The sequence below is a fragment of the Lucilia sericata genome, unplaced genomic scaffold (assembly GCF_015586225.1).
Source record: "Lucilia sericata isolate MDLA Ls3-8-SP2 unplaced genomic scaffold, ASM1558622v1 Contig000222F_arrow, whole genome shotgun sequence".
NCBI lineage: Eukaryota > Metazoa > Arthropoda > Insecta > Diptera > Calliphoridae > Lucilia > Lucilia sericata.
The window spans coordinates 338,098-360,612 of NW_023994249.1; the positions used below are offsets into that span (position 1 = coordinate 338,098).

At 30.2% G+C, this 22,515-nt stretch overlaps 1 protein-coding gene across 2 annotated transcripts; it reads right to left on the reverse strand.

Moving 5' to 3' along the window:
- Nucleotides 1–706: 706 nt before the first annotated feature.
- On the reverse strand, nucleotides 707–21,479 carry LOC119602322 (ethanolamine-phosphate cytidylyltransferase). 2 transcript variants are annotated; one of them, XM_037953760.1, is made up of 7 exons: nucleotides 20,986–21,479; nucleotides 8,122–8,372; nucleotides 7,969–8,035; nucleotides 5,730–5,842; nucleotides 4,649–4,839; nucleotides 4,398–4,583; nucleotides 707–2,031 (listed from the first exon to the last, which is right to left on the reverse strand). In XM_037953760.1, the coding sequence occupies exons 1-7, from the start codon at nucleotides 21,069–21,071 to the stop codon at nucleotides 1,714–1,716; spliced, it is 1,212 nt and encodes a 403-aa protein (XP_037809688.1). In that variant the 5' UTR covers nucleotides 21,072–21,479; the 3' UTR covers nucleotides 707–1,713. The 2 variants fall into 2 exon arrangements, with proteins under 2 accessions (XP_037809688.1, XP_037809689.1); XM_037953761.1 differs by having other exon boundaries at nucleotides 4,649–4,776; nucleotides 20,986–21,472.
- Nucleotides 21,480–22,515: the final 1,036 nt, after the last annotated feature.

Sequence of the window (22,515 nt, forward strand, 5' to 3'; positions counted from 1 at the left end):
TATAGTCTAGTCTATAGTCCAGTCTATAGTCTAGTCTATAGTCTAGTCTATAGTCTAGTCTATAGTCTAGTCTATAGTCTAGTCTATAGTCTAGTCTATAGTCTAGTCTATAGTCTAGTCTATAGTCTAGTCTATAGTCTAGTCTTATAGTCTAGTCTATCGTCTCGTCTAAGTCTATAGTCTAGTCTATAGTCTAGTCTATAGTCTAGTCTATAGTCTAGTCTATAGCCTGTCTATAGTCTAGTCTATAGTCTAGTCTATAGTCTAGTCTATAGTCTAGTCTATAGTCTGGTCTATAGCCTGGTCTATAGTCTAGTCTATAGCCTGGTCTATTAGTCTAGTCTATAGTCTAGTCTATAATCTAGTCTATAGTCTAGTCTATAATCTAGTCTATAGTCTAGTCTATAATCTAGTCTATAGTCTAGTCTAGTCTATAATCTAGTCTATAGCCTGGTCTATAGTCTAGTCTATAGTCTAGTCTATAGTCTAGTCTACATGGTCTAGTCTTCAGACTAGATTGTAGTATATTCTATAGTCTAGTCCTATGGTCTAGTCTATAGCATAGTCTACAGTCTAGCCTATGGTCGTGTCTATAATCGATCTTTGTCTAGTCTATAATCTAGTCTCTGAAAGTGTCCCAAGTAATTTTCTCTAAAAAACTCAAAAATGCTGCAAGGTACAAAAAAGTCATAATAATGCCAAACCAAAGATCTACCGCTCCATTAAAAAGAAACTCCTTTTTATTATTTTTGTTTAAATACATAATAATTATTGTTTATTAAACACATATAATAAATTAATTTATAAAATAAAAAACATTCTAGAAGTATATAAAAAACAATATAAATGTTTTTTGTTTTTCTTTTGCAATTGAAAAAAAAAAAAAATAAATCGTAACATAAAACTTAAAAGCAAAAACAAAAAAATATTAATAAACTTATACAAATTTGGTTTTAAATTTCCATTTAACTAATACAAAAAAACTACACAAAAAGAACAGGCAAGTTGTTGGTTATACAACAGGGAGGATATTTGTTTTTAGGTTATTAAATATTAATTAATTTGTTATAATTAACTACAGATTTCTTTATAATAGATAATTTTTAAAGAGATTATTAATTTATAGTTTTTAATATAAAATTACAAGCTTTTTAAAATGTTTATTTTTAATTATTTGAGGGATAAGAACAATAACGGTTATATAAAGCAAAAAGACAGCAAAATGTGTCTTTATTTGAAAAAAAAATGTTAAGAAATATGTAAAAAAATATTGATAGTTAAAACGATGATAAACAAAATATAAATTGTACTATGTTAAAAAAAAAAAATTGAATTAACAAAAGAAAATAAAACCAATTGCTTAATAAAACATAAAAATGAAAAAAAAACTTAAATACTAATAAATATTTCATATAATTAATAATAATAAAACAAAATAATAAAAATAAAAAGCTAATAATTATAATTATATTAAAATTATGTTGAAATTCTCTTAAAAATTTGAGTTAATCTTTTCTTTTTAGTTTAGAATTAACACTCAAGACTTAAAATTTTATAAGCTAGGTTCTCGAAAATCTAGTTCCATTAATTGTTTGTTGTTTAAAGTTTGTTTTATTTCCTATTTAGAGGATTAGTAGTAGTAGTAGTAGTAGTAGAATAGGAGAGAGATTTGTGTGTGGCGCGCGGGTTCCTATTTTGTGTCATTTCTTAATATTAGCCTGCTTTTTGTGTTTGCTTGGCACGTTGCAGAGCCTCAAAGGCTTCCACCTCTTTCTTCTCTTTGGCCTTGTTGCGTCTTTCGTATTCGAGACGATGATTAATGATGCGTTCTACGATACGTTCGGTTGTCATATCGTTGCCGGAAACGATAAGACTGAAAATGCCTCTTGTCTTGGGTACGGCATAGGGATCAAGTTTACCATCTTCTAAAGCAATTGGTGTCTGTCCATGACACACTACGTCAACTTTGAAATGATCCAGTAAATCTTCGGTAACACAGTAGGGAGCACCAATAACAACTTCATTAACGTACTGGAAGGAAAGGTTCAAAAAAATACTTTTCATTAAAAATTTTTTCTTGTAAAGAATTGAAGCAAATTTTCTCCAATTCTAGTTTATAGTCCAGTTTATAGTCTAGTCTATAGTCTAGTCTATAGTCTAGTCTATAGTCTAGTCTATAGTCTAGTCTATAGTCTAGTCTATAGTCTAGTCTATAGTCCAGTTTATAGTCTAGTCTCTAGTCTAGTCTATAGTCTAGTCTATAGTCTAGTCTATTGTCTAATCTATAGTCTAGTCTATAGTCTAATCTATAGTCTAGTCTATAGTCAATCTAGTCTATAGTCTAGTCTATAGTCTAGTCTATAGTCTAGTCTATAGTCTAGTCTATAGTAGTCTATAGTCTAGTCTATAGTCTAGTCTATAGTCTAGTCTATAGTCTAGTCTATAGTCTAGTCTAGTCTAGTCTATAGTCTAGCTAGTCTAGTCTATAGTCTAGTCTATAGTCTAGTCTATAGTCTAGTCTATAGTCTAGTCTATAGTCTAGTAGTCTATAGTCTAGTCTATAGTCTAGTCTATAGTCTAGTCTATAGTCTAGTCTAGTCTATAGTCTAGTCTATAGTCTAGTCTATAGTCTAGTCTATAGTCTAGTCTATAGTCTAGTCTATAGTCTAGTCTATAGTCTAGTCTATAGTCTAGTCTATAGTCTAGTCTATAGTCTAGTCTATAGTCTAGTCTATAGTCTAGTCTATAGTCTAGTCTATAGTCTAGTCTATAGTCTAGTCTATAGTCTAGTCTATAGTCTAGTCTATAGTCTAGTCTATAGTCTAGTCTATAGTCTAGTCTATAGTCTAGTCTATAGTCTAGTCTATAGTCTAGTCTATAGTCTAGTCTATAGTCTAGTCTATAGTCTAGTCTATAGTCTAGTCTATAGTCTAGTCTATAGTCTAGTCTATAATCTAGTCTATAGTCTAGTCTATAGTCTAGTTTATAGTCTAGTCTATAGTCTAGTCTATAGTCTAGTCTATAGCCTAGTCTATAGTCTAGTCTATAGTCTAGTCTATAGTCTAGTCTATAGTCTAGTCTATAGTCTAGTCTATAGTCTAGTCTATAGTCTAGTCTATAGTCTAGTCTATAGTCTAGTCTATAGTCTAGTCTATAGTCTAGTCTATAGTCTAGTCTATAGTCTAGTCTATAGTCTAGTCTATAGTCTAGTCTATAGTCTAGTCAATAGTCTAGTCTATAGTCTAGTCTAGTCTATAGTCTAGTCTAGTCTATAGTCTAGTCTAGTCTATAGTCTAGTCTAGTCTATAGTCTAGTCTAGTCTAGTCTAGTCTAGTCTAGTCTAGTCTATAGTCTAGTCTAGTCTAGTCTAGTCTAGTCTAGTCTAGTCTATAGTCTAGTCTAGTCTATAGTCTATAGTCTAGTCTAGTCTATAGTCTAGTCTAGTCTATAGTCTAGTCTAGTCTATAGTCTAGTCTATAGTATAGTCTAGTATAGTCTAGTAGTCTATAGTCTAGTCTATAGTCTAGTCTATAGTCTAGTCTATAGTCTAGTCTATAGTCTAGTCTATAGTCTAGTCTATAGTCTAGTCTATAGTCTAGTCTATAGTCTAGTCTATAGTCTAGTTATAGTCTAGTCTATAGTCTAGTCTATAGTCTAGTCTATAGTCTAGTCTATAGTCTAGTCTATAGTCTAGTCTATAGTCTAGTCTATAGTCTAGTCTATAGTCTAGTCTATAGTCTAGTCTATCGTCTAGTCTATAGTCTAGTCTATAGTCTAGTCTATAGTCTAGTCTATAGTCTAGTCTATAGTCTAGTCTATAGTCTAGTCTATATTTCTAGTCTCCATTAATCTAGTCTATAGTCTAGTCTATAGTCTAGTCTATAGTCTAGTCTATAGTCTAGTCTTTAGTCTAGTCTATAGTCTAGTCTATAGTCTAGTCTATAGTCTAGTCTATAGTCTAGTCTATAGTCTAGTCTATAGTCTAGTCTATAGTCTAGTCTATAGCTAGTCTATAGTCTAGTCTATAGTCTAGTCTATAGTCTAGTCTATAGTCTAGTCTATAGTCTAGTCTATAGTCTAGTCTATAGTCTAGTCTATAGTCTAGTCTATAGTCTAGTGCTAGTCTATAGTCTAGTCTATAGTTAGGTCTATAGTCTAGTCTATAGTTTAGTCTATAGTCTAGTCTATAGTCTAGTCTATAGTTTAGTCTATAGTCTGGTCTATAGTTTAGTCTATAGTCTGGTCTATAGTTTAGTCTATAGTCTAGTCTATAGTCTAGTCTATAGTTTAGTCTATAGTCTGGTCTATAGTTTAGTTTATAGTCCAGTCTATAGTTGACCCTATTGTCTAGTCTCTATGGATAACTAAGTTTCCTCAAAATCTCTTTCCAAACTCACCTTACACGCCAAAACACTGAGTACACGTTCATGTAAATTCATAATGGGATAATTACTGCCCTTGTAGGAGTTGACCACGGGATCTGTGTGCAAACCAACAATGAGATAATCACCCAATTCTTTGGCCTTTTGTAGGAAATCTAAATGACCCACATGGAATAAATCAAAGGCACCAGCTACATAAACCTTTAAAGAAAAAAAAACTATTCAAAAACTAAATCTAAGATATTAATAATAAAGGAAAAACTTACAATTTTATCCCCCGGTTTGGGTGATTTACCATCACTGAACTGAATGATTTTCTGTGTAGTGGGCAGGAATTGACTGCAACCAGTCCAGGGAGATTTGGCGGCAGAATCTTGACCCATATTTGAAGAACCTAATGATAATAATTTGTTTTTTGGAATGCTTTTATTCAATACTTTATCAATTAAAGATTTTTCTTAATAATTTGCCAGTTAGTTTTTTTAAAGGAAAAAAGGGAGCATTTACAAAAGAAATAAAAAGAATATTGAAAAAAGAAAAGTAAAGACAGCCAAAACCAAGAAGACACACCAAAAATAATAACAATTTATAGTTTTGCATTGTTTTTTTGTTTGCATATTTTAAGGCATTTTGATATTCAGGGTTAAGAGCGAAATTTTGCAGTTGTTTTGGTTTCATTTGCAGGTTATAGCGTTGCATACATTTAGGAGCACACATATAAATTAATACAAAATCAAATACAACAGACAAACAGCAGTAGTGGTGAAGGAATTTTTGCATTATTTTCAATATTTTTTTGAACATTTTGGAATTTTGATTTTTCATTAGGATTATTAAGAGTCAAAGATTTTATTAAAGGTAGAGTGTAAGTGAGGTTAGACATAGAATAAGAAAAGAAAAAAAGAAGAAAAACAATAAAAATGAAGTTAAAAAAGTTGGATTTTTTTACAAGAAAGAAAAAAAACAAAAGCGAGATTAACAAAATACACTTTAATATAAATTAAAATAAAAAAGCAAAATAACACATACACAACAAACAATAGCTTTAAAAGAAAACAACAAACAAATGTGTTTTATAATCGAAAATTTTACTTATAACTTGTAGTTGTTGTTGTTACGAAAAATGTCATTTTTAAGAGGCATGCAGTTAAAAATAAAGGTAAAAAATATATTAAAAAAATTATTTATAAATATATGCAGCAATTTGAACAAAGAAATACAGAGAAAAACAAATAGCAAAACAAATTTTAACACAAAAAAATTTGGAAATTTTGTAAAAAAAATTTACTTTTGTGTGTTAAAAGAAAAGCATTAAAATTAAAACCTTTTTTTTAGGTGGCAACTTACCTTCTTTTTCAATGGCATATTCTGCAGAACCTTGATGAAAATGATTTTTGGTTAATAATAACATACGACCGACTAAATCTGTGGTAGAAACACCAGCTGTGCGTTTAACTTCCCTGGAAATAATCAAAAAGAAAGGGAGAGAAAAACATTAGTTAGTAAAAAGGGTAATAAACAATCTAGATTTCTAGGCTATGGGATAGTCTTGTGACTTTAGAGTTTAGCATGGACTGCAGATTAATCTATAGAATAGTCTATAGTCTGAACAATAGAATAATCTATAGTCTGAACTATAGAATAGTCTATAGTCTGGACTATAGGGTAGTCTATAGCTGGACTACGGAGTAGTCTATAGTCTGGAATATAGAGTAGTCTATAGTCTGGACTGTAGAATAGTCTATAGTCCAGATTATACAATAGTCTATAGTCTGGACTGTAGAATAGTCTATAGTCCAGACTATACAATGGTCTATAGTCCAGACTATAGACTATTCTATAGTCTGGACTATAAAATAGTCTAAAGTCTGAACTACAGAAAAGTCGATAGTCTGGACTACAGAATAGTCGATAGTCTGGACCACAGAATAGTCGATAGTCTGGACCACAGAATAGTCTATAGTCTGTACTATAGAATAGTCTATAGTCTGTACTATAGAATAGTCTATAGTCTGGACTATAGAATAGTCTATAGTCTGGACTATAGAATAGTCTATAGTCTGGACTATAGAATAGTCTATAGTCTGGACTATAGAATAGTCTATATTCTGGACTTTAGAATAGTCTATAGTCTGGACTTTAGAATAGTCTATAGTCTGGACTATAGAATAGTCTATAGTCCAGATTATACAATAGTCTATAGTCTGGACTGTAGAATAGTCTATAGTCCAGACTATACAATAGTCTATAGTCTGGACTGTAGAATAGTCTATAGTCCAGACTATACAATAGTCTATAGTCCAGACTGTAGACTATTCTATAAAATAGTCTAAAGTCTGGACTACAGAATAGTCTAAAGTCTGGACTACAGAATAGTCGATAGTCTGGACTACAGAATAGTCGATAGTCTGGACTACAGAATAGTCTATAGTCTACACTATAGAATAATCTATAGTCTGGACTATAGAATAGTCTATAGTCTGGACTACAGAATAGTCTATAGCCTACACTATAGAGTCTGTCTGGACTATACAATAGTCTATAGTCCAGACTATAGACTATTCTATAGTCTGGACTACAGAATAGTCTATAGTCTGGACTACAGAATAGTCTATAGTTTGGAATACAGAATAGTCTATAGTCTACACTATAGAATAGTCTATAGTCTGGACTATAGAATAGTCTATAGTCTGGACTATACAATAGTCTATAGTCTGGACTATACAATAGTCTATAGTCCAGACTATAGGCTATTCTATAGTCTGGACTATAAAATAGTCTAAAGTCTGGACTACAGAATAGTCTATAGTCTACACTATAGAATAGTCTATAGTCTACACTATAGAATAGTCTATAGTCTGGACTATAGAATAGTCTATAGTCTGGACTACAGAATAGTCTATAGCCTACACTATAGAATAGTCTATAGTCTGGACTATAGAATAGTCTATAGTCTGGACTATAGAATAGTCTATAGTCTGGACTATAGAATAGTCTATAGTCTGGACTATAGAATAGTCTATAGTCTGGACTATAGAATAGTCTATAGTCTGGACTATAGAATAGTCTATAGACTGGACTATAGAATAGTCTATAGTCTGGACTATAGAATAGTCTATAGTCTGGACTATAGAATAGTCTATAGTCTGGACTATAGAATAGTCTATAGTCTAGACTATAGAATAGTCTATAGTCTAGACTATAGAATAGTCTATAGTCTAGACTATAGAATAGTCTATAGCCTACACTATAGAATAGTCTATAGTCTGGACTATAAAATAGTCTATAGTCTGGACTATAGACTATTCTATAGTCTGGACTATAGAATAGTCTATAGTCTGGACTATAGAATAGTCTATAGTCTGGACTATAGAATAGTCTATAGTCTGGACTATAGAATAGTCTATAGAATAGTCTATAGTCTGGACTATACAATAGTCTAAAGTCTGGACTACAGAATAGCCTATAGTCTGGATTATAGAATAGCCTTTAGTCTGGACTATAGAATAGTCTAAAGTCTGAATAGTCTATAGTGTGGACTATGGAGAATAGTATATAATATTTTATCAAAATTCCTAAAACTTACTTGTATCTATTGGCCTTTTTAACCAAATGATATGTATCGACACCCTCCGCAGTCATGGTAATGTCATCTGGAAAAAATTTTAAACCAAAAATATATGTTTAAAAACAAATTTTTACGCAATTTTTTAATATCTTAAAAAAAAAAAAAACTTACCACCATGCACACAAAAATCACAATTATGTTCATCCAAAACTTCCAGAGTAGTAACATAGGGAGCGCCCAGCACTACCTCATCTACCCATTTAATGCCTTTAACCATTTTAACACGCTCCTCTTCGGTGAAGACCGGTGGTCCTTTATGTTTGGCAATCTCTTCGTCGGTGTGTATGCCAACAATCACTTTATCACCAAGAGCTTTGGCTTGTCTTAAGGAATTGGCATGGCCAAAATGTACCATATCATAACTGGAAAGTAGGGAAGTAGAGATAAGTGTATTGATTAAAATGGGGATTTGATTAAAAATTTTATAATAATGAAATTTGTTACGTTTGTTATCAATTTTGAAATTTCAATGTTAATCTAATAGGCGATGAATGGTGAAGATTCTATATGAAAGCGGATGTTAATGAGTTTTTTTTTTTTCATGAAAAAAAGCCGCGACTTTGTAAATTAATTATTTCTATTGAAACAAAATGAGTTTAAATTTGATAACATTTGACTGTTGATAAACAAATCAAAGCCACTAGTGGCTTTGGAATTTGGTAAAAATGACAACAACAAAAACTAGAACTTCCTTTGTTTGTAAAAATACTAAATTTTTGCAATGTTTTAAAAGTTAAACAAGAAATTTGGCTTTTTTTTGAAGAGAAATCAAGTTTTAGCTAAATTTGATAACAAAATGTTTTAAATTTTGATAGAATTCTTAAAATTTAAAAGTTTTTTTTATAAAGTAGGAATGATTAATTTCTAATTTATGCTTTGTACTTCCTTTTTCCTATAAAAAAAAACAAAAACAAAAGATTTAATTATTGTTTTTTTAAATATAGTTTCCGTTAGTATACTGACTAGTAATTGTTAGCGTAGCCAATAGTTGCAAATTGAAAACCAGTTTTTTATAGCACTTTTTTTCGGGGTTTGTTAACCAAACTAGAAATTTAATTGTATTTTGTGTTTAAACAAAGAAATTTCAATTTTAAGTGCAAATTAGAAAATTTTCTAAACCTGAAAGAATAAAACCACCTGCAACCGGATTTGAACCTAGAAACATAGAAGAACCTCATAGAAGCATAATAATCTTCCACCTAAAGCATTTAGCTAAACACTTGCTAATAATTATCAAAACATAAATAAAAACTAAACTGTAGAGCGAAAAAAAAAACAAAACAAACAAATGGAAATATAATATAATATACAAACAACTGACAGCTATGATTATATTAATAAAAAAAACAGACAACATATGATGTGGTACAAAGTCCATTTTAATTTAAATTCATTTAAATAAAAAAAGAGTATTTTATGAAAAAAAAATTGCCAACACAGAGATGGCATGTTACCGTAGGCAACGGAACGTGCTTAAGACGTCAGTTAGTGTATCTGTCAAATAAATAAAAACAAATTAACGAAAAGTTTTTTTATTTAGTTTTTTAACAAAATTGTTATAAAAACAAACTTTGTTTTATTAACCAAAAAAGAAGTAAATAAAATGTCAGCAAATTTAATGGATAAATAGAATAATCATAAATATTCCATAAAAGTTTCACTGAATAATAAAAACAATTGTTTAAATATTAAAAACAAACATTGAAAACAATTGTTAAAAGTAACAACAAAGAATTGAACCAACAATTTCTATGCAAAAGTATCACAAGAAAGTATTGTACCATATTTCTAAAGAAAATTGTTCCAACAAAATGTTCTTATTAAAGATTAAAACAACATTTAAAATAAAGGCCGAAAAGTAATTTTCTAAAGTTTTCGAACAAAATTCTCTAATTCAAATGTCCTCCAAAGTATAATTCCCGAATAGTAATTCAAGAAAGTCATGGCCAAAATTTTCTAGAAAAAAAACTATCACAACAAAGTATACGTGTAAAATTTATTATACAAAAATGTTCCCACAAAGTGTTAATACCAAAATTTCGACCTAACAAAGTATTAGACCAAAATTTCTATTACACTATTTTGGCATTTTGCCCTAAAAGTAAAGAAAATTACTTTACATATCATTAACTTAAATAAGAGCGGCAATAAACCTGCTCTTTCATAACAATACTCTTTCAAAGGTTAAGGGATGCTTTTTATTTATACAAAACACATCCGGAAGTTCAATTGACTGCTAGAGTGTATTAAACGAAAATCACGTGATTTTTTTGTGTTATAGACCATCCTCCCTGTAGGGCAACATCTGATGATGTTGATAGTGATGGGGTAGGTGGCAATGAACTTGGCAGCAGAATGAAAAGGAAACAATAAACAAATCTCTAAAACAGCAGAGACAACAGGCAAAAGTAAATATAGGAAATTTATGAGAACATCATTTATTTTGTAGAGATGAATGTAATGAAAGTGGTAAAATAAAATCAATATTTGTTCTAAAATGAAACTTGACGAAAATTGTATTTCTAAAGTTTAGTTTTTAGTTGAAGTCTATACTATAGCCTAAACTAAAGTCTATACTATGGTCTAAACTGTCCTAAACTATAGTTTAAAGTATATTCTAAATTTATGGTCTAAATTATAGTCTAAACTACAGACTATAGTCCAACCTATAGTCCAGTCTATAGTTCAGACTACAGTCCAGTCCATAGCCCAGACTATAGTCTAGTCTTTAGTCCAAACTATAGTCCAGTCTATAGTCCAGTCTATAGTACAGTCTATAGTCCAGACTATAGTCTATAGTCCAGCCTACATTCCAGTCTTTGTCCAGTCTATAGTCTAATCTATAGTCTAGTTTGTAGTCCAGTCTATAGTCTAGTTTATAGTTAGTCTATAGTCTAGTCAATAGTGTAGTCTATAGTCTAGTCAATAGTGTAGTCTATAGTCTAGTCAATAGTGTAGTCTATAGTCTAGTCTATAGTCTAGTCTATAGTCTAGTCTATAGTCTAGTCTATAGTCTAGTCTATAGTCTAGTCTATAGTCTAGTCTATAGTCTAGTCTATAGTCTAGTCTATAGTCTAGTCTATAGTCTAGTCTATAGTCTAGTCTATAGTCTAGTCTATAGTCTAGTCAATAGTGTAGTCTATAGTGTAGTCTATAGTCTAGTCTATAGTCTAGTCTATAGTCTAGTCTATATAGTCTAGTCTATAGTCTAGTCTATAGTCTAGTCTATAGTCTAGTCTATAGTCTAGTCTATAGTCTAGTCTATAGTCTAGTCTAGTCTAGTCTATAGTCTAGTCTATAGTCTAGTCTATAGTCTAGTCTATAGTCTAGTCTATAGTCTAGTCTATAGTCTAGTCTATAGTCTAGTCTATAGTCTAGTCTATAGTCTAGTCTATAGTCTAGTCTATAGTCTAGTCTATAGTCTAATCTATAGTCTAGTCTATAGTCTAGTCTATAGTCTAGTCTATAGTCTAGTCTATAGTCTAGTCTTAGTCTAGTCTATAGTCTAGGCTATAGTCTAGTCTATAGTCTAGTCTATAGTCTAGTCTATAGTCTAGTCTCTAGTCTATAGTCTAGTCTATAGTCTAGTCTATAGTCTAGTCTATAGTCTAGTCTATAGTCTAGTCTATAGTCTAGTCTATAGTATAGTCTATAGTCTAGTCTATAGTCTAGTCTATAGTCTAGTCTATAGTCTAGTCTATAGTCTAGTCTATAGTCTAGTCTATAGTCTAGTCTATAGTCTAGTCTATAGTCTAGTCTATAGTCTAGTCTATAGTCTAGTCTATAGTCTAGTCAATAGTAGTCTATAGTCTAGTCTATAGTCTAGTCTATAGTCTAGTCTATAGTCTAGTCTATAGTCTAGTCTATAGTCTAGTCTATAGTCTAGTCTATAGTCTAGTCTATAGTCTAGTCTATAGTCTAGTCTATAGTCTAGTCTATAGTCTAGTCTATAGTCTAGTCTATAGTCTAGTCTATAGTCTAGTCTATAGTCTAGTCTATAGTCTAGTCTATAGTCTAGTCTATAGTCTAGTCTATAGTCTAGTCTATAGTCTAGTCTATAGTCTAGTCAATAGTGTAGTCTATAGTCTAGTCTATAGTCTAGTCTATAGTCTAGTCTATAGTCTAGTCTATAGTCTAGTCTATAGTCTAGTCTATAGTCTAGTCTATAGTCTAGTCTATAGTCTAGTCTATAGTCTAGTCTATAGTCTAGTCTAGTCTATAGTCTAGTCTATAGTCTAGTCTATAGTCTAGTCTATAGTCTAGTCTATAGTCTAGTCTATAGTCTAGTCTATAGTCTAGTCTATAGTCTAGTCTATAGTCTAGTCTATAGTCTAGTCTATAGTCTAGTCTATAGTCTAGTCTATAGTCTAGTCTATAGTCTAGCTATAGTCTAGTCTATAGTCTAGGCTATAGTCTAGTCTATAGTCTAGTCTATAGTCTAGTCTATAGTCTAGTCTATAGTCTAGTCTATAGTCTAGTCTATAGTCTAGTCTATAGTCTAGTCTATAGTCTAGTCTATAGTCTAGTCTATAGTCTAGTCTATAGTCTAGTCTATAGTCTAGTCTATAGTCTAGTCTATAGTCTAGTCTATAGTCTAGTCTATAGTCTAGTCTATAGTCTAGTCTATAGTCTAGTCTATAGTCTAGTCTATAGTCTATAGTCTATAGTCTAGACTAGTATAGTCTAGTCTAGTATATAGTCTATAGTCTAGTCTATAGTCTAGTCTATAGTCTAGTCTATAGTCTAGTCTATAGTCTAGTCTATAGTCTAGTCTATAGTCTAGTCTATAGTCTAGTCTATAGTCTAGTCTATAGTCTAGTCTATAGTCTAGTCTATAGTCTAGTCTATAGTCTAGTCTATAGTCTAGTCTATAGTCTAGTCTATAGTCTAGTCTATAGTCTAGTCTATAGTCTAGTCTATAGTCTAGTCTATAGTCTAGTCTAGTCTAGTCTATAGTCTAGTCTATAGTCTAGTCTATAGTCTAGTCTATAGTCTAGTCTATAGTCTAGTCTATAGTCTAGTCTATAGTCTAGTCTATAGTCTAGTCTATAGTCTAGTCTATAGTCTAGTCTATAGTCTAGTCTATAGTCTAGTCTATAGTCTAGTCTATAGTCTAGTCTATAGTCTAGTCTATAGTCTAGTCTATAGTCTAGTCTATAGTCTAGTCTATAGTCTAGTCTATAGTCTAGTCTATAGTCTAGTCTATAGTCTAGTCTATAGTCTAGTCTATAGTCTAGTCTATAGTCTAGTCTATAGTCTAGTCTATAGTCTAGTCTATAGTCTAGTCTATAGTCTAGTCTATAGTCTAGTCTATAGTCTAGTCTATAGTCTAGTCTATAGTCTAGTCTATAGTCTAGTCTATAGTCTAGTCTATAGTCTAGTCTATAGTCTAGTCTATAGTCTAGTCTATAGTCTAGTCTATAGTCTAGTCTATAGTCTAGTCTATAGTCTAGTCTATAGTCTAGTCTATAGTCTAGTCTATAGTCTAGTCTATAGTCTAGTCTATAGTCTAGTCTATAGTCTAGTCTATAGTCTAGTCTATAGTCTAGTCTATAGTCTAGTCTATAGTCTAGTCTATAGTCTAGTCTATAGTCTAGTCTATAGTCTAGTCTATAGCCTATAGTCTAGTCTATAGCCTATAGTCTAGTCTATAGCCTAGTCTATAGCCTATAGTCTAGTCTATAGTCTAGTCTATAGTCTAGTCTATAGTCTAGTCTATAGTCTAGTCTATAGTCTAGTCTATAGTCTAGTCTATAATCTAGTCTATAGTCTAGTCTATAGTCTAGTCTATAGTCTAGTCTATAGTCTAGTCTACAGTCTAGTCTATAGTCTAGTCTATAGTCTAGTCTATAGTCTAGTCTATAGTCTAGTCTATAGTCTAGTCTATAGTCTAGTCTATAGTCTAGTCTATAGTCTAGTCTATAGTCTAGTCTATAGTCTAGTCTATAGTCTAGTCTATAGTCTAGTCTAGTCTAGTCTAGTCTAGTCTAGTCTATAGTCTAGTCTACAGTCTATTCTATAGTCTAGTCTATAGTCTAGTCTATAGTCTAGTCTATAGTCCAGTCTATAGTCTAGTCTATAGTCTAGTCTATAGCCTATAGTCTAGTCTATAGTCTAGTCTATAGTCTAGTCTATAGTCTAGTCTATAGTCTAGTCTATAGTCTAGTCTATAGTCTAGTCTATAGTCTAGTCTAGTCTAGTCTATAGTCTAGTCTATAGTCTAGTCTATAGTCTAGTCTATTATCTACTCTATAGTGTAGTCTATAGTCTATTTTGTAATCAAGTTTATAGTATATTCTATAATCAAGTCTAAAAACTATTTCATAGTCCTGACTATAGTCTTGTCTTTAATCTGTAGTGAATTTTTTATTTCCAAATTATATACTAAATCATATTTACTCCTATACACATAGTATAGCAAACCCTCAATCATTATCAAGCTTATCAATTTCTAATTCCTATTAAATACTTTATAAAACACTATAAATTAAAAAATTTAATTTTAGATTTTCATGAGATTCATATCAGCTGTTAAAGCACATAATCTAAAGAAATCAACAAAATGGTGTCACAATACTAGCACCACCTTTTTAGTAGGACAAAAACAAATAAACAAAAAATATATTAATGACGGTATGATATTTATTTTTAATTTTTAAATATCATCAAGGGTCTAATATGCAAAAGTGTATTAAAAAAAGCTTTGTAAATAAATTGTTTTTTTTTTTTTTTTAATTTGGTCAATGAACTAGTTAGTATTTACGTCATATCAAAAATTCTGGGGGACAATTTTAATTATTTTATAAATAAAAAAAGTCAAAAAATCGCCTGATGTTTAATTATAGCTATGAAAGCAATTAAAATTGATTAAAATAATATGAGTTGTCTTTACTTTAGTTAAATTTGAAAGTAAATTTTATGTTAATTTTAAAATTTTAAATTTTGTATATAAATATTATTTTTCAACTAGAAATTTATGTGTTTAACTTGATAATCTTAAACTTATTGCTGTTAAATGTTTGATATGTAGCAATAGAAGCGATAATGGTTTTAAGAAAAGCTGATTTTTTTCCTCTAATATTTTAAACCTCCGGGTTCAAAATGAAATTGGGTGACACATGTTTTTTTTTTTTTTTTTCCTTTTTAAACAAATGTATTGACGTAATGGTTAATTAATTACTCTACATAAATATTTCTTTTTGTTATCTTTAAATTGTCTGGCTGACATTTTTTTCTGGTATTCTGATAACTTATGTTGTATGTGTTCTTTTTTCCATTATCTTGACAAGATTAGAAACAAATCTAACTGGTAATATGTTAAGTTTTCATTTTGACTAGTTGACTTTAGACTGGTTATGTTTTTTTAAAGCTTTTTGAAACCATTTTTTATTAGATTTCGAAATTGTTGTTAAGATTTTATTTAGAAACTATTTTTGGGATATAATAATTTGACTTTGACCTTGTTAAAAATAATTATTGAAGTTTTAAATTGCTAAAATAATTATATTTCTATTCTCAGTACTTGTTTTTTATTAAAGAGCTTTTATAGAAATTCTCAAGAACAAACTTTTTAGTGTATAATTAGCATAGTCTCGTTAAAAATATTTTATATACATACAAAAAATAAAATTGTAATTTTCGTTAAAAATATATAGTGTACATATATAGTTTAGTATATAGCCTTGTCATTTCGCTAGTCTGTAGTCATGTCTACAGTCCAGTCTATTGTTTAGTCTTAAATTTAAATTATTGCTTAGCCCATAGTTTAGTCTACAGTTTACTCTATAGTCTAGTCCATAGACTAGTCTACATTTTGTCCATATCGACTCTTAAGTTTAGTCAAATCTATAGTTTATTCTATAGTCTAGTCTAACCTAGTCTATAGTATACAAACTAGTCTATAGTCTATCATATGGCTTTGTTTATAGTTTAATCTATAGTATATTCTATATTTTAGTCTCAATTTTAGTCTATAGTTTAGTCTTTAGTTAAGGCAAAAGTTCAGTCTAAGTAATTTAGTCTACATTTAGTTAGTCTATAGTCTAGCCTGTAGTCTAGTCTATAGTGTAGTCTATAGTCTAGCCTATAGTCTAGTCTATAGTCTAGTCTATAGTCTAGTCTATAGTCTAGTCTATAGTCTAGTCTATAGTCTAGTCTATAGTCTAGTCTATAGTCTAGTCTATAGTCTAGTCTATAGTCTAGTCTATAGTCTAGTCTATAGTCTAGTCTATAGTCTAGTCTATAGTCTAGTCTATAGTCTAGTCTATAGTCTAGTCTATAGTCTAGTCTATAGTCTAGTCTATAGTCTAGTCTATAGTCTAGTCTATAGTCTAGTCTATAGTCTAGTCTATAGTCTAGTCTATAGTCTAGTCTATAGTCTAGTCTATAGTCTAGTCTATAGTCTAGTCTATAGTCTAGTCTATAGTCTAGTCTATAGTCTAGTCTATAGTAGTCTATAGTCTAGTCTATAGTCTAGTCTATAGTCTAGTCTATAGTCTAGTCTATAGTCTAGTCTATAGTCTAGTCTATAGTCTAGTCTATAGTCTAGTCTATAGTCTAGTCTAGTCTAGTCTAGTCTAGTCTATAGTCTAGTCTATAGTCTAGTCTATAGTCTAGTCTATAGTCTAGTCTATAGTCTAGTCTATAGTCTAGTCTATAGTCTAGTCTATAGTCTAGTCTATAGTCTAGTCTATAGTCTAGTCTATAGTCTAGTCTATAGTCTAGTCTATAGTCTAGTCTATAGTCTAGTCTATAGTCTAGTCTAGTCTAGTCTATAGTCTAGTCTAGTCTATAGTCTAGTCTAGTCTATAGTCTAGTCTAGTCTAGTCTATAGTCTAGTCTAGTCTATAGTCTAGTCTATAGTCTAGTCTATAGTCTAGTCTATAGTCTAGTCTATAGTCTAGTCTAGTCTATAGTCTAGTCTAGTCTATAGTCTAGTCTAGTCTATAGTCTAGTCTATAGTCTAGTCTATAGTCTAGTCTATAGTCTAGTCTATAGTCTAGTCTATAGTCTAGTCTAGTCTATAGTCTAGTCTATAGTCTAGTCTATAGTCTAGTCTATAGTCTAGTCTATAGTCTAGTCTATAGTCTAGTCTATAGTCTAGTCATTTTGTCCATATCGACTCTTAAGTTTAGTCAAATCTATAGTTTATTCTATAGTCTAGTCTAACCTAGTCTATAGTATACAAACTAGTCTATAGTCTATCATATGGCTTTGTTTATAGTTTAATCTATAGTATATTCTATATTTTAGTCTCAATTTTAGTCTATAGTTTAGTCTTTAGTTAAGGCAAAAGTCTAGTCTAGTCTAGTCTATAGTCTAGTCTATAGTCTAGTCTATAGTCTAGTCTATAGTCTAGTCTATAGTCTAGTCTATAGTCTAGTCTATAGTCTAGTCTATAGTCTAGTCTATAGTCTAGTCTATAGTCTAGTCTAGTCTATAGTCTAGTCTAGTCTATAGTCTAGTCTAGTCTAGTCTATAGTCTAGTCTAGTCTATAGTCTAGTCTATAGTCTAGTCTATAGTCTAGTCTATAGTCTAGTCTATAGTCTAGTCTAGTCTAGTCTAGTCTAGTCTATAGTCTAGTCTAGTCTATAGTCTAGTCTATAGTCTAGTCTATAGTCTAGTCTATAGTCTAGTCTATAGTCTAGTCTATAGTCTAGTCTATAGTCTTAGTCTATAGTCTAGTCTATAGTCTAGTCTATAGTCTAGTCTATAGTCTAGTCTATAGTCTAGTCTATAGTCTAGTCTATAGTCTAGTCTATAGTCTAGCCTATAGTCTAGTCTATGTCTATTCTATAGTCTAGTCTATAGTCTAGTCTATAGTCTAGTCTATAGTCTAGTCTATAGTCTAGTCTATAGTCTAGTCTATAGTCTAGTCTATAGTCTAGTCTATAGTCTAGTCTATAGTCTAGTCTATAGTCTAGTCTAGTCTATAGTCTAGTCTATAGTCTAGTCTATAGTCTAGTCTAGTCTATAGTCTAGTCTATAGTCTAGTCTATAGTCTAGTCTATAGTCTAGTCTATAGTCTAGTCTATAGTCTAGTCTATAGTCTAGTCTATAGTCTAGTCTATAGTCTAGTCTATAGTCTAGTCTATAGTCTAGTCTATAGTCTAGTCTATAGTCTAGTCTACTAGTCTATAGTCTAGTCTATAGTCTATAGTCTAGTCTATAGTCTAGTCTATAGTCTAGTCTATAGTCTAGTCTATAGTCTAGTCTATAGTCTAGTCTATAGTCTAGTCTATAGTCTAGTCTATAGTCTAGTCTATAGTCTATCTATAGTCTAGTCTATAGTCTAGTCTATAATCTAGTCTATAGTCTAGTCTATAGTCTAGTCTATAGTCTAGTCTATAGTCTAGTCTATAGTCTAGTCTATAGTCTAGTCTATAGTCTAGTCTATAGTCTAGTCTATAGTCTAGTCTATAGTCTAGTCTATAGTCTAGTCTATAGTCTAGTCTATAGTCTAGTCTATAGTCTAGTCTATAGTCTAGTCTATAGTCTAGTCTATAGTCTAGTCTATAGTCTAGTCTATAGTCTAGTCTATAGTCTAGTCTATAGTCTAGTCTATAGTCTAGTCTATAGTCTAGTCTATAGTCTAGTCTATAGTCTAGTCTATAGTCTAGTCTATAGTCTAGTCTATAGTCTAGTCTATAGTCTAGTCTATAGTCTAGTCTAATAGTCTAGTCTATAGTCTAGTCTATAGTCTAGTCTATATAGTCTATAGTCTCTAGTCTAGTCTATAGTCTAGTCTATAGTCTAGTCTATAGTCTAGTCTATAGTCTAGTATATAGTCTAGTCTATAGTCTAGTCTATAGTCTAGTCTATAGTCTAGTCTATAGTCTAGTCTATAGTCTAGTCTATAGTCTAGTCTATAGTCTAGTCTATAGTCTAGTCTATAGTCTAGTCTATAGTCTAGTCTTTAGTCTAGTCTATAGTCTAGTCTATAGTATAGTCTATAGTCTAGTCTATAGTATAGTCTATAGTCTAGTCTATAGTATAGTCTATAGTATAGTCTATAGTCTAGTCTATAGTCTAGTCTTTCTAGTCTGGTCTAGTTATAGTCTAGTATATAGTCTAGTCTATAGTTTAGTTTATAATCTAGTCAAGTGTTTGTTCTAGAGTCTAGTCTATAGTCTTGAATGCTCATTAACTCCAAACTAAACAATAAACAATTGTTATTAATTACAAAATAATTAACACATTTTATATAAACAAATAACTAACCAAACATAACCTTGACATTGATTTTTCTCTACACGTTCCAATCCCAGTTCAAAACTACCTTAACTGACATAAATATCTTTTAATACCACAAAAATACTGTCAGTATGTGCAATTTTTTTTTTTGCAGCCTTAATCAATAATCATTAAAAGTTTTTTCAGTTTCTTTATAAATATTCATATAAAAAGAATATACAATTACAATGCCCGCAAAAATTTACATAAAAATGTTTTAAACACATGTGCTACAAACGTGTCCATTAAGCAAAATATTTAAAATTAAATGAATTATATTGAAAAATTGTAAATTTCCACACGAATTTAAAGTTATTTAGTAATTGTGGTGTATTTTTTTACAAAGCTATTAGGGTCAAATATTTATTATTTTGTTAAAAAGACATGTACATAGGTTTTAAGTAAAGATAAATCGAAATATTTAACAAAAATTAAAAAAAAAAAAACAAAACCTTCATTAAAAAAAAAAAAACTTTAAAAAATATTTTTCTTACACTTTTGAAATATTTCTCAAGATTACGATTCATTTTTATACCCTACACCACTTTAGTGGGGAGGGTATATTGGATTTGTGCTGATGTTTGTAACATACAAAAATATTCGTACAGGTCGCAATTTTCAAGATAATTGGATGAAATTTGGCACGCACGTTTTATTTGACCTAAGGACGAAGCCTATTGAAAATGGTTAAGATCGGTCCATTATTTCACCTAGCCCCCATAGAACAGAACCCCCCGAAAAGGGCTTCTGAGCTCATAATTATGTTAAATATACAGATATATCGATAAAATACGGCACAACTAAGTTTTATAGAAGTCTTGATGACCCTGCCAAATTTCATAAAGATCGGGCCACATTTGACCCTAGCTCCCATACAAAGTCCCCTTCAGAAAATTACTTGAATGTCCCAAATTAGCTTGTAAACACAAATATCGCGATGAAATTCAGCACAATAAAATATTATGTCAATATAAATATATTCACAAAATTTTATCGGGCTTGGTCCATATTTGCCCCTAGCCCCCATATAAAGCCTCTTTCAGAACATTAGTTTTTCATCCATAAATTGCTTAAATGTATCGGAACAAGGGAATATTGAAGATAAATGCTTTATTATGAAAAATAAATCACATTTAATATTCATAACTGGTGTAGGGTATCAAGAGAAGAAGAAGATAAATGCTTTATTATGAAAAATAAATCACATTTAATATTCATAACTGGTGTAGGGTATCATATGGTCGGCCACGCCCGACTATAATTTCTTACTTGTTTATTTTTAAACCAAAAGTCAACTAATATTTAATTGGGAAAATGTAAATAAACTTTTTCCTAAAGAAAATACTATCAAAATAAACAAAACTAAACCCACTGTTCACAGTTATTAATCCTCTAACAACAAAAAAACAAGAACAATAATAAACAAACATGGTGTGATGTAACACCTGACAGTAAAAAGAAAAAACAACAAGAAAAGGGCACAAAGGAAATTCCCAGTCTAGAAAAAATATTAAAGAACAAAAATATCAAAAAATAAACGAAAAAAGGGCGTTTAAGTGCATTTAAGAGAGAAAACTCATTACAAAAGAGAAAATAATGACTAATACAACAAATACAATACCAAATTTTTATACCTCAAAAAAAAACAAAATACTAGAATTTTATTTTGAAATTTTAATAAAAAATGATGACATTTTAAAAAATCAGAAAAAATGTAATTAAATAAAAAAACAATGACTCACCATCCATCACACCAAACACGAACTTCTCGTTTAGATGTGGTTTCCTCACCGGCGGTTCCACCGTTATTCACTAATTTATCACTCATATTTATGGAATTTTTTCTTTCTTTTTTTGCTTACAACAACAAATCACTTCTATATGAAAATTTCCACAATAAAAAATTTTCTGTTTTTAATAACAAATATTAGAAATTTTTGGTACGTAACAAAATAAAATGCAATAAAAAAAATCACAATTTATTTCACGAACACACACAACACGTCTTTTGGTTTTTTGTTTCTTTTAATTGTGACAGTAAATGAACGTTTCACTGACTGAAAACTGATTGCTTACTTTATGGATTTTTCTTTTTTGTTATAAAAAATATAATTTGTCTATATTTTTTCTTGTTTAAAATATCAAGAGAAAAACGCGTGCGCTCGCTTCAAGCGTTTCGTGAAATTTGTTTTAATAAATGATTAATAACAATAGTTTTATTTAGTTGTTGTGTCTCAGCGCGCCACTGTTTCCAATAGAACTTTTTTGTCTCTCTGTCTTTTCCTCTCTCTTCTGTTTTTCTTGACGTATTTTGCTAAATACACTAAGTGACAGGGCTGGGAATGTAATTTATATTTTGTTTAAAAATACTTTTTCTTTTTTTTAAAACGAGTACAAAAATTTAAGAAAATAGTGCGGTTTAATAGGGAAAATTTTGTTGAAACAAATTTCTCTACAGAAAAAACTGTTATAAATAATGTTATATGAAAAAAAACATGTAAAACAGATAAACACAAATTTCTATAAAATAGAAAAAAACTTAAAAAAAAAGTATTATACAAAAATTTTATATAGATAAGTGTTGTTGAAAAATTGCCATACAAAAATGTTTCTATTGAAAAATTGTTCTATAAAAAAAAAAAAACAAAGTCTTCTACACAACTTTTTTTTAGAGAAAATGTTCATGTACAAATTTTAAATAAAAAAATGGTTATACAAAAATTTTAATTATTAATGTACATTTTCGTCATCACTGTATGATTTCTTTATCCAGAGTTGTTGCTGTTCTTTTTTTTTTTTTTTTTTGTTCTATCTTGTTTCTCTCTTCTTATGACAACTAGGGTTCTATAGTTGAAACGAAAAGTCGACTTTTCGACTTTTTGCATTTAGTTAAAAGTCGACTTTTCGACCTTTCGACTTTTTCCATTTTATGAAAAGTCGATTTTTCGACTTTTCGACCTTTTTCATTTATTTAAAAGTCGACTTTTAGACTTTTAGTATTTTATAAATGGTCGACTTTTCGACTTTTTCCGACTTTTCGACTTTTTGATTTTTTACGACTTTTGGACTATTTTCGATTTATTTCGACTATTTTTTTACTTTTTTCGAGTTTTTCCGGCTATTTTAGAGTTTTTGACCTCTTTTCCACCTTTTTAAAATTTTCGACTCTTTTCGACTTTTTTCGACTTTTTCCGACTTTTCGACTTTTTCCGACTTTTCGACTTTTTTCGATTTTTCGACTTTTTTCGACTTATCGACTTTTTTCGACTTTT

What these genes read in the sequence shown, in the direction of transcription:
- LOC119602322 (XM_037953760.1), bottom strand. Translation starts at nt 21,071, where the DNA reads ATGAGTGATAAATTAGTGAATAACGGTGGAACCGCCGGTGAGGAAACC. An exon ending in CGTGTTTGGTGTGATGGATG is followed by an intron (nt 8,373 to 20,985) that starts GTGAGTCATTGT and finishes CCTACTTTCCAG; the next exon opens with TTATGATATGGTACATTTTG. An exon ending in ATATGCCATTGAAAAAGAAG is followed by an intron (nt 4,840 to 5,729) that starts GTAAGTTGCCAC and finishes CAAATTATTAAG; the next exon opens with AAAAATCTTTAATTGATAAA.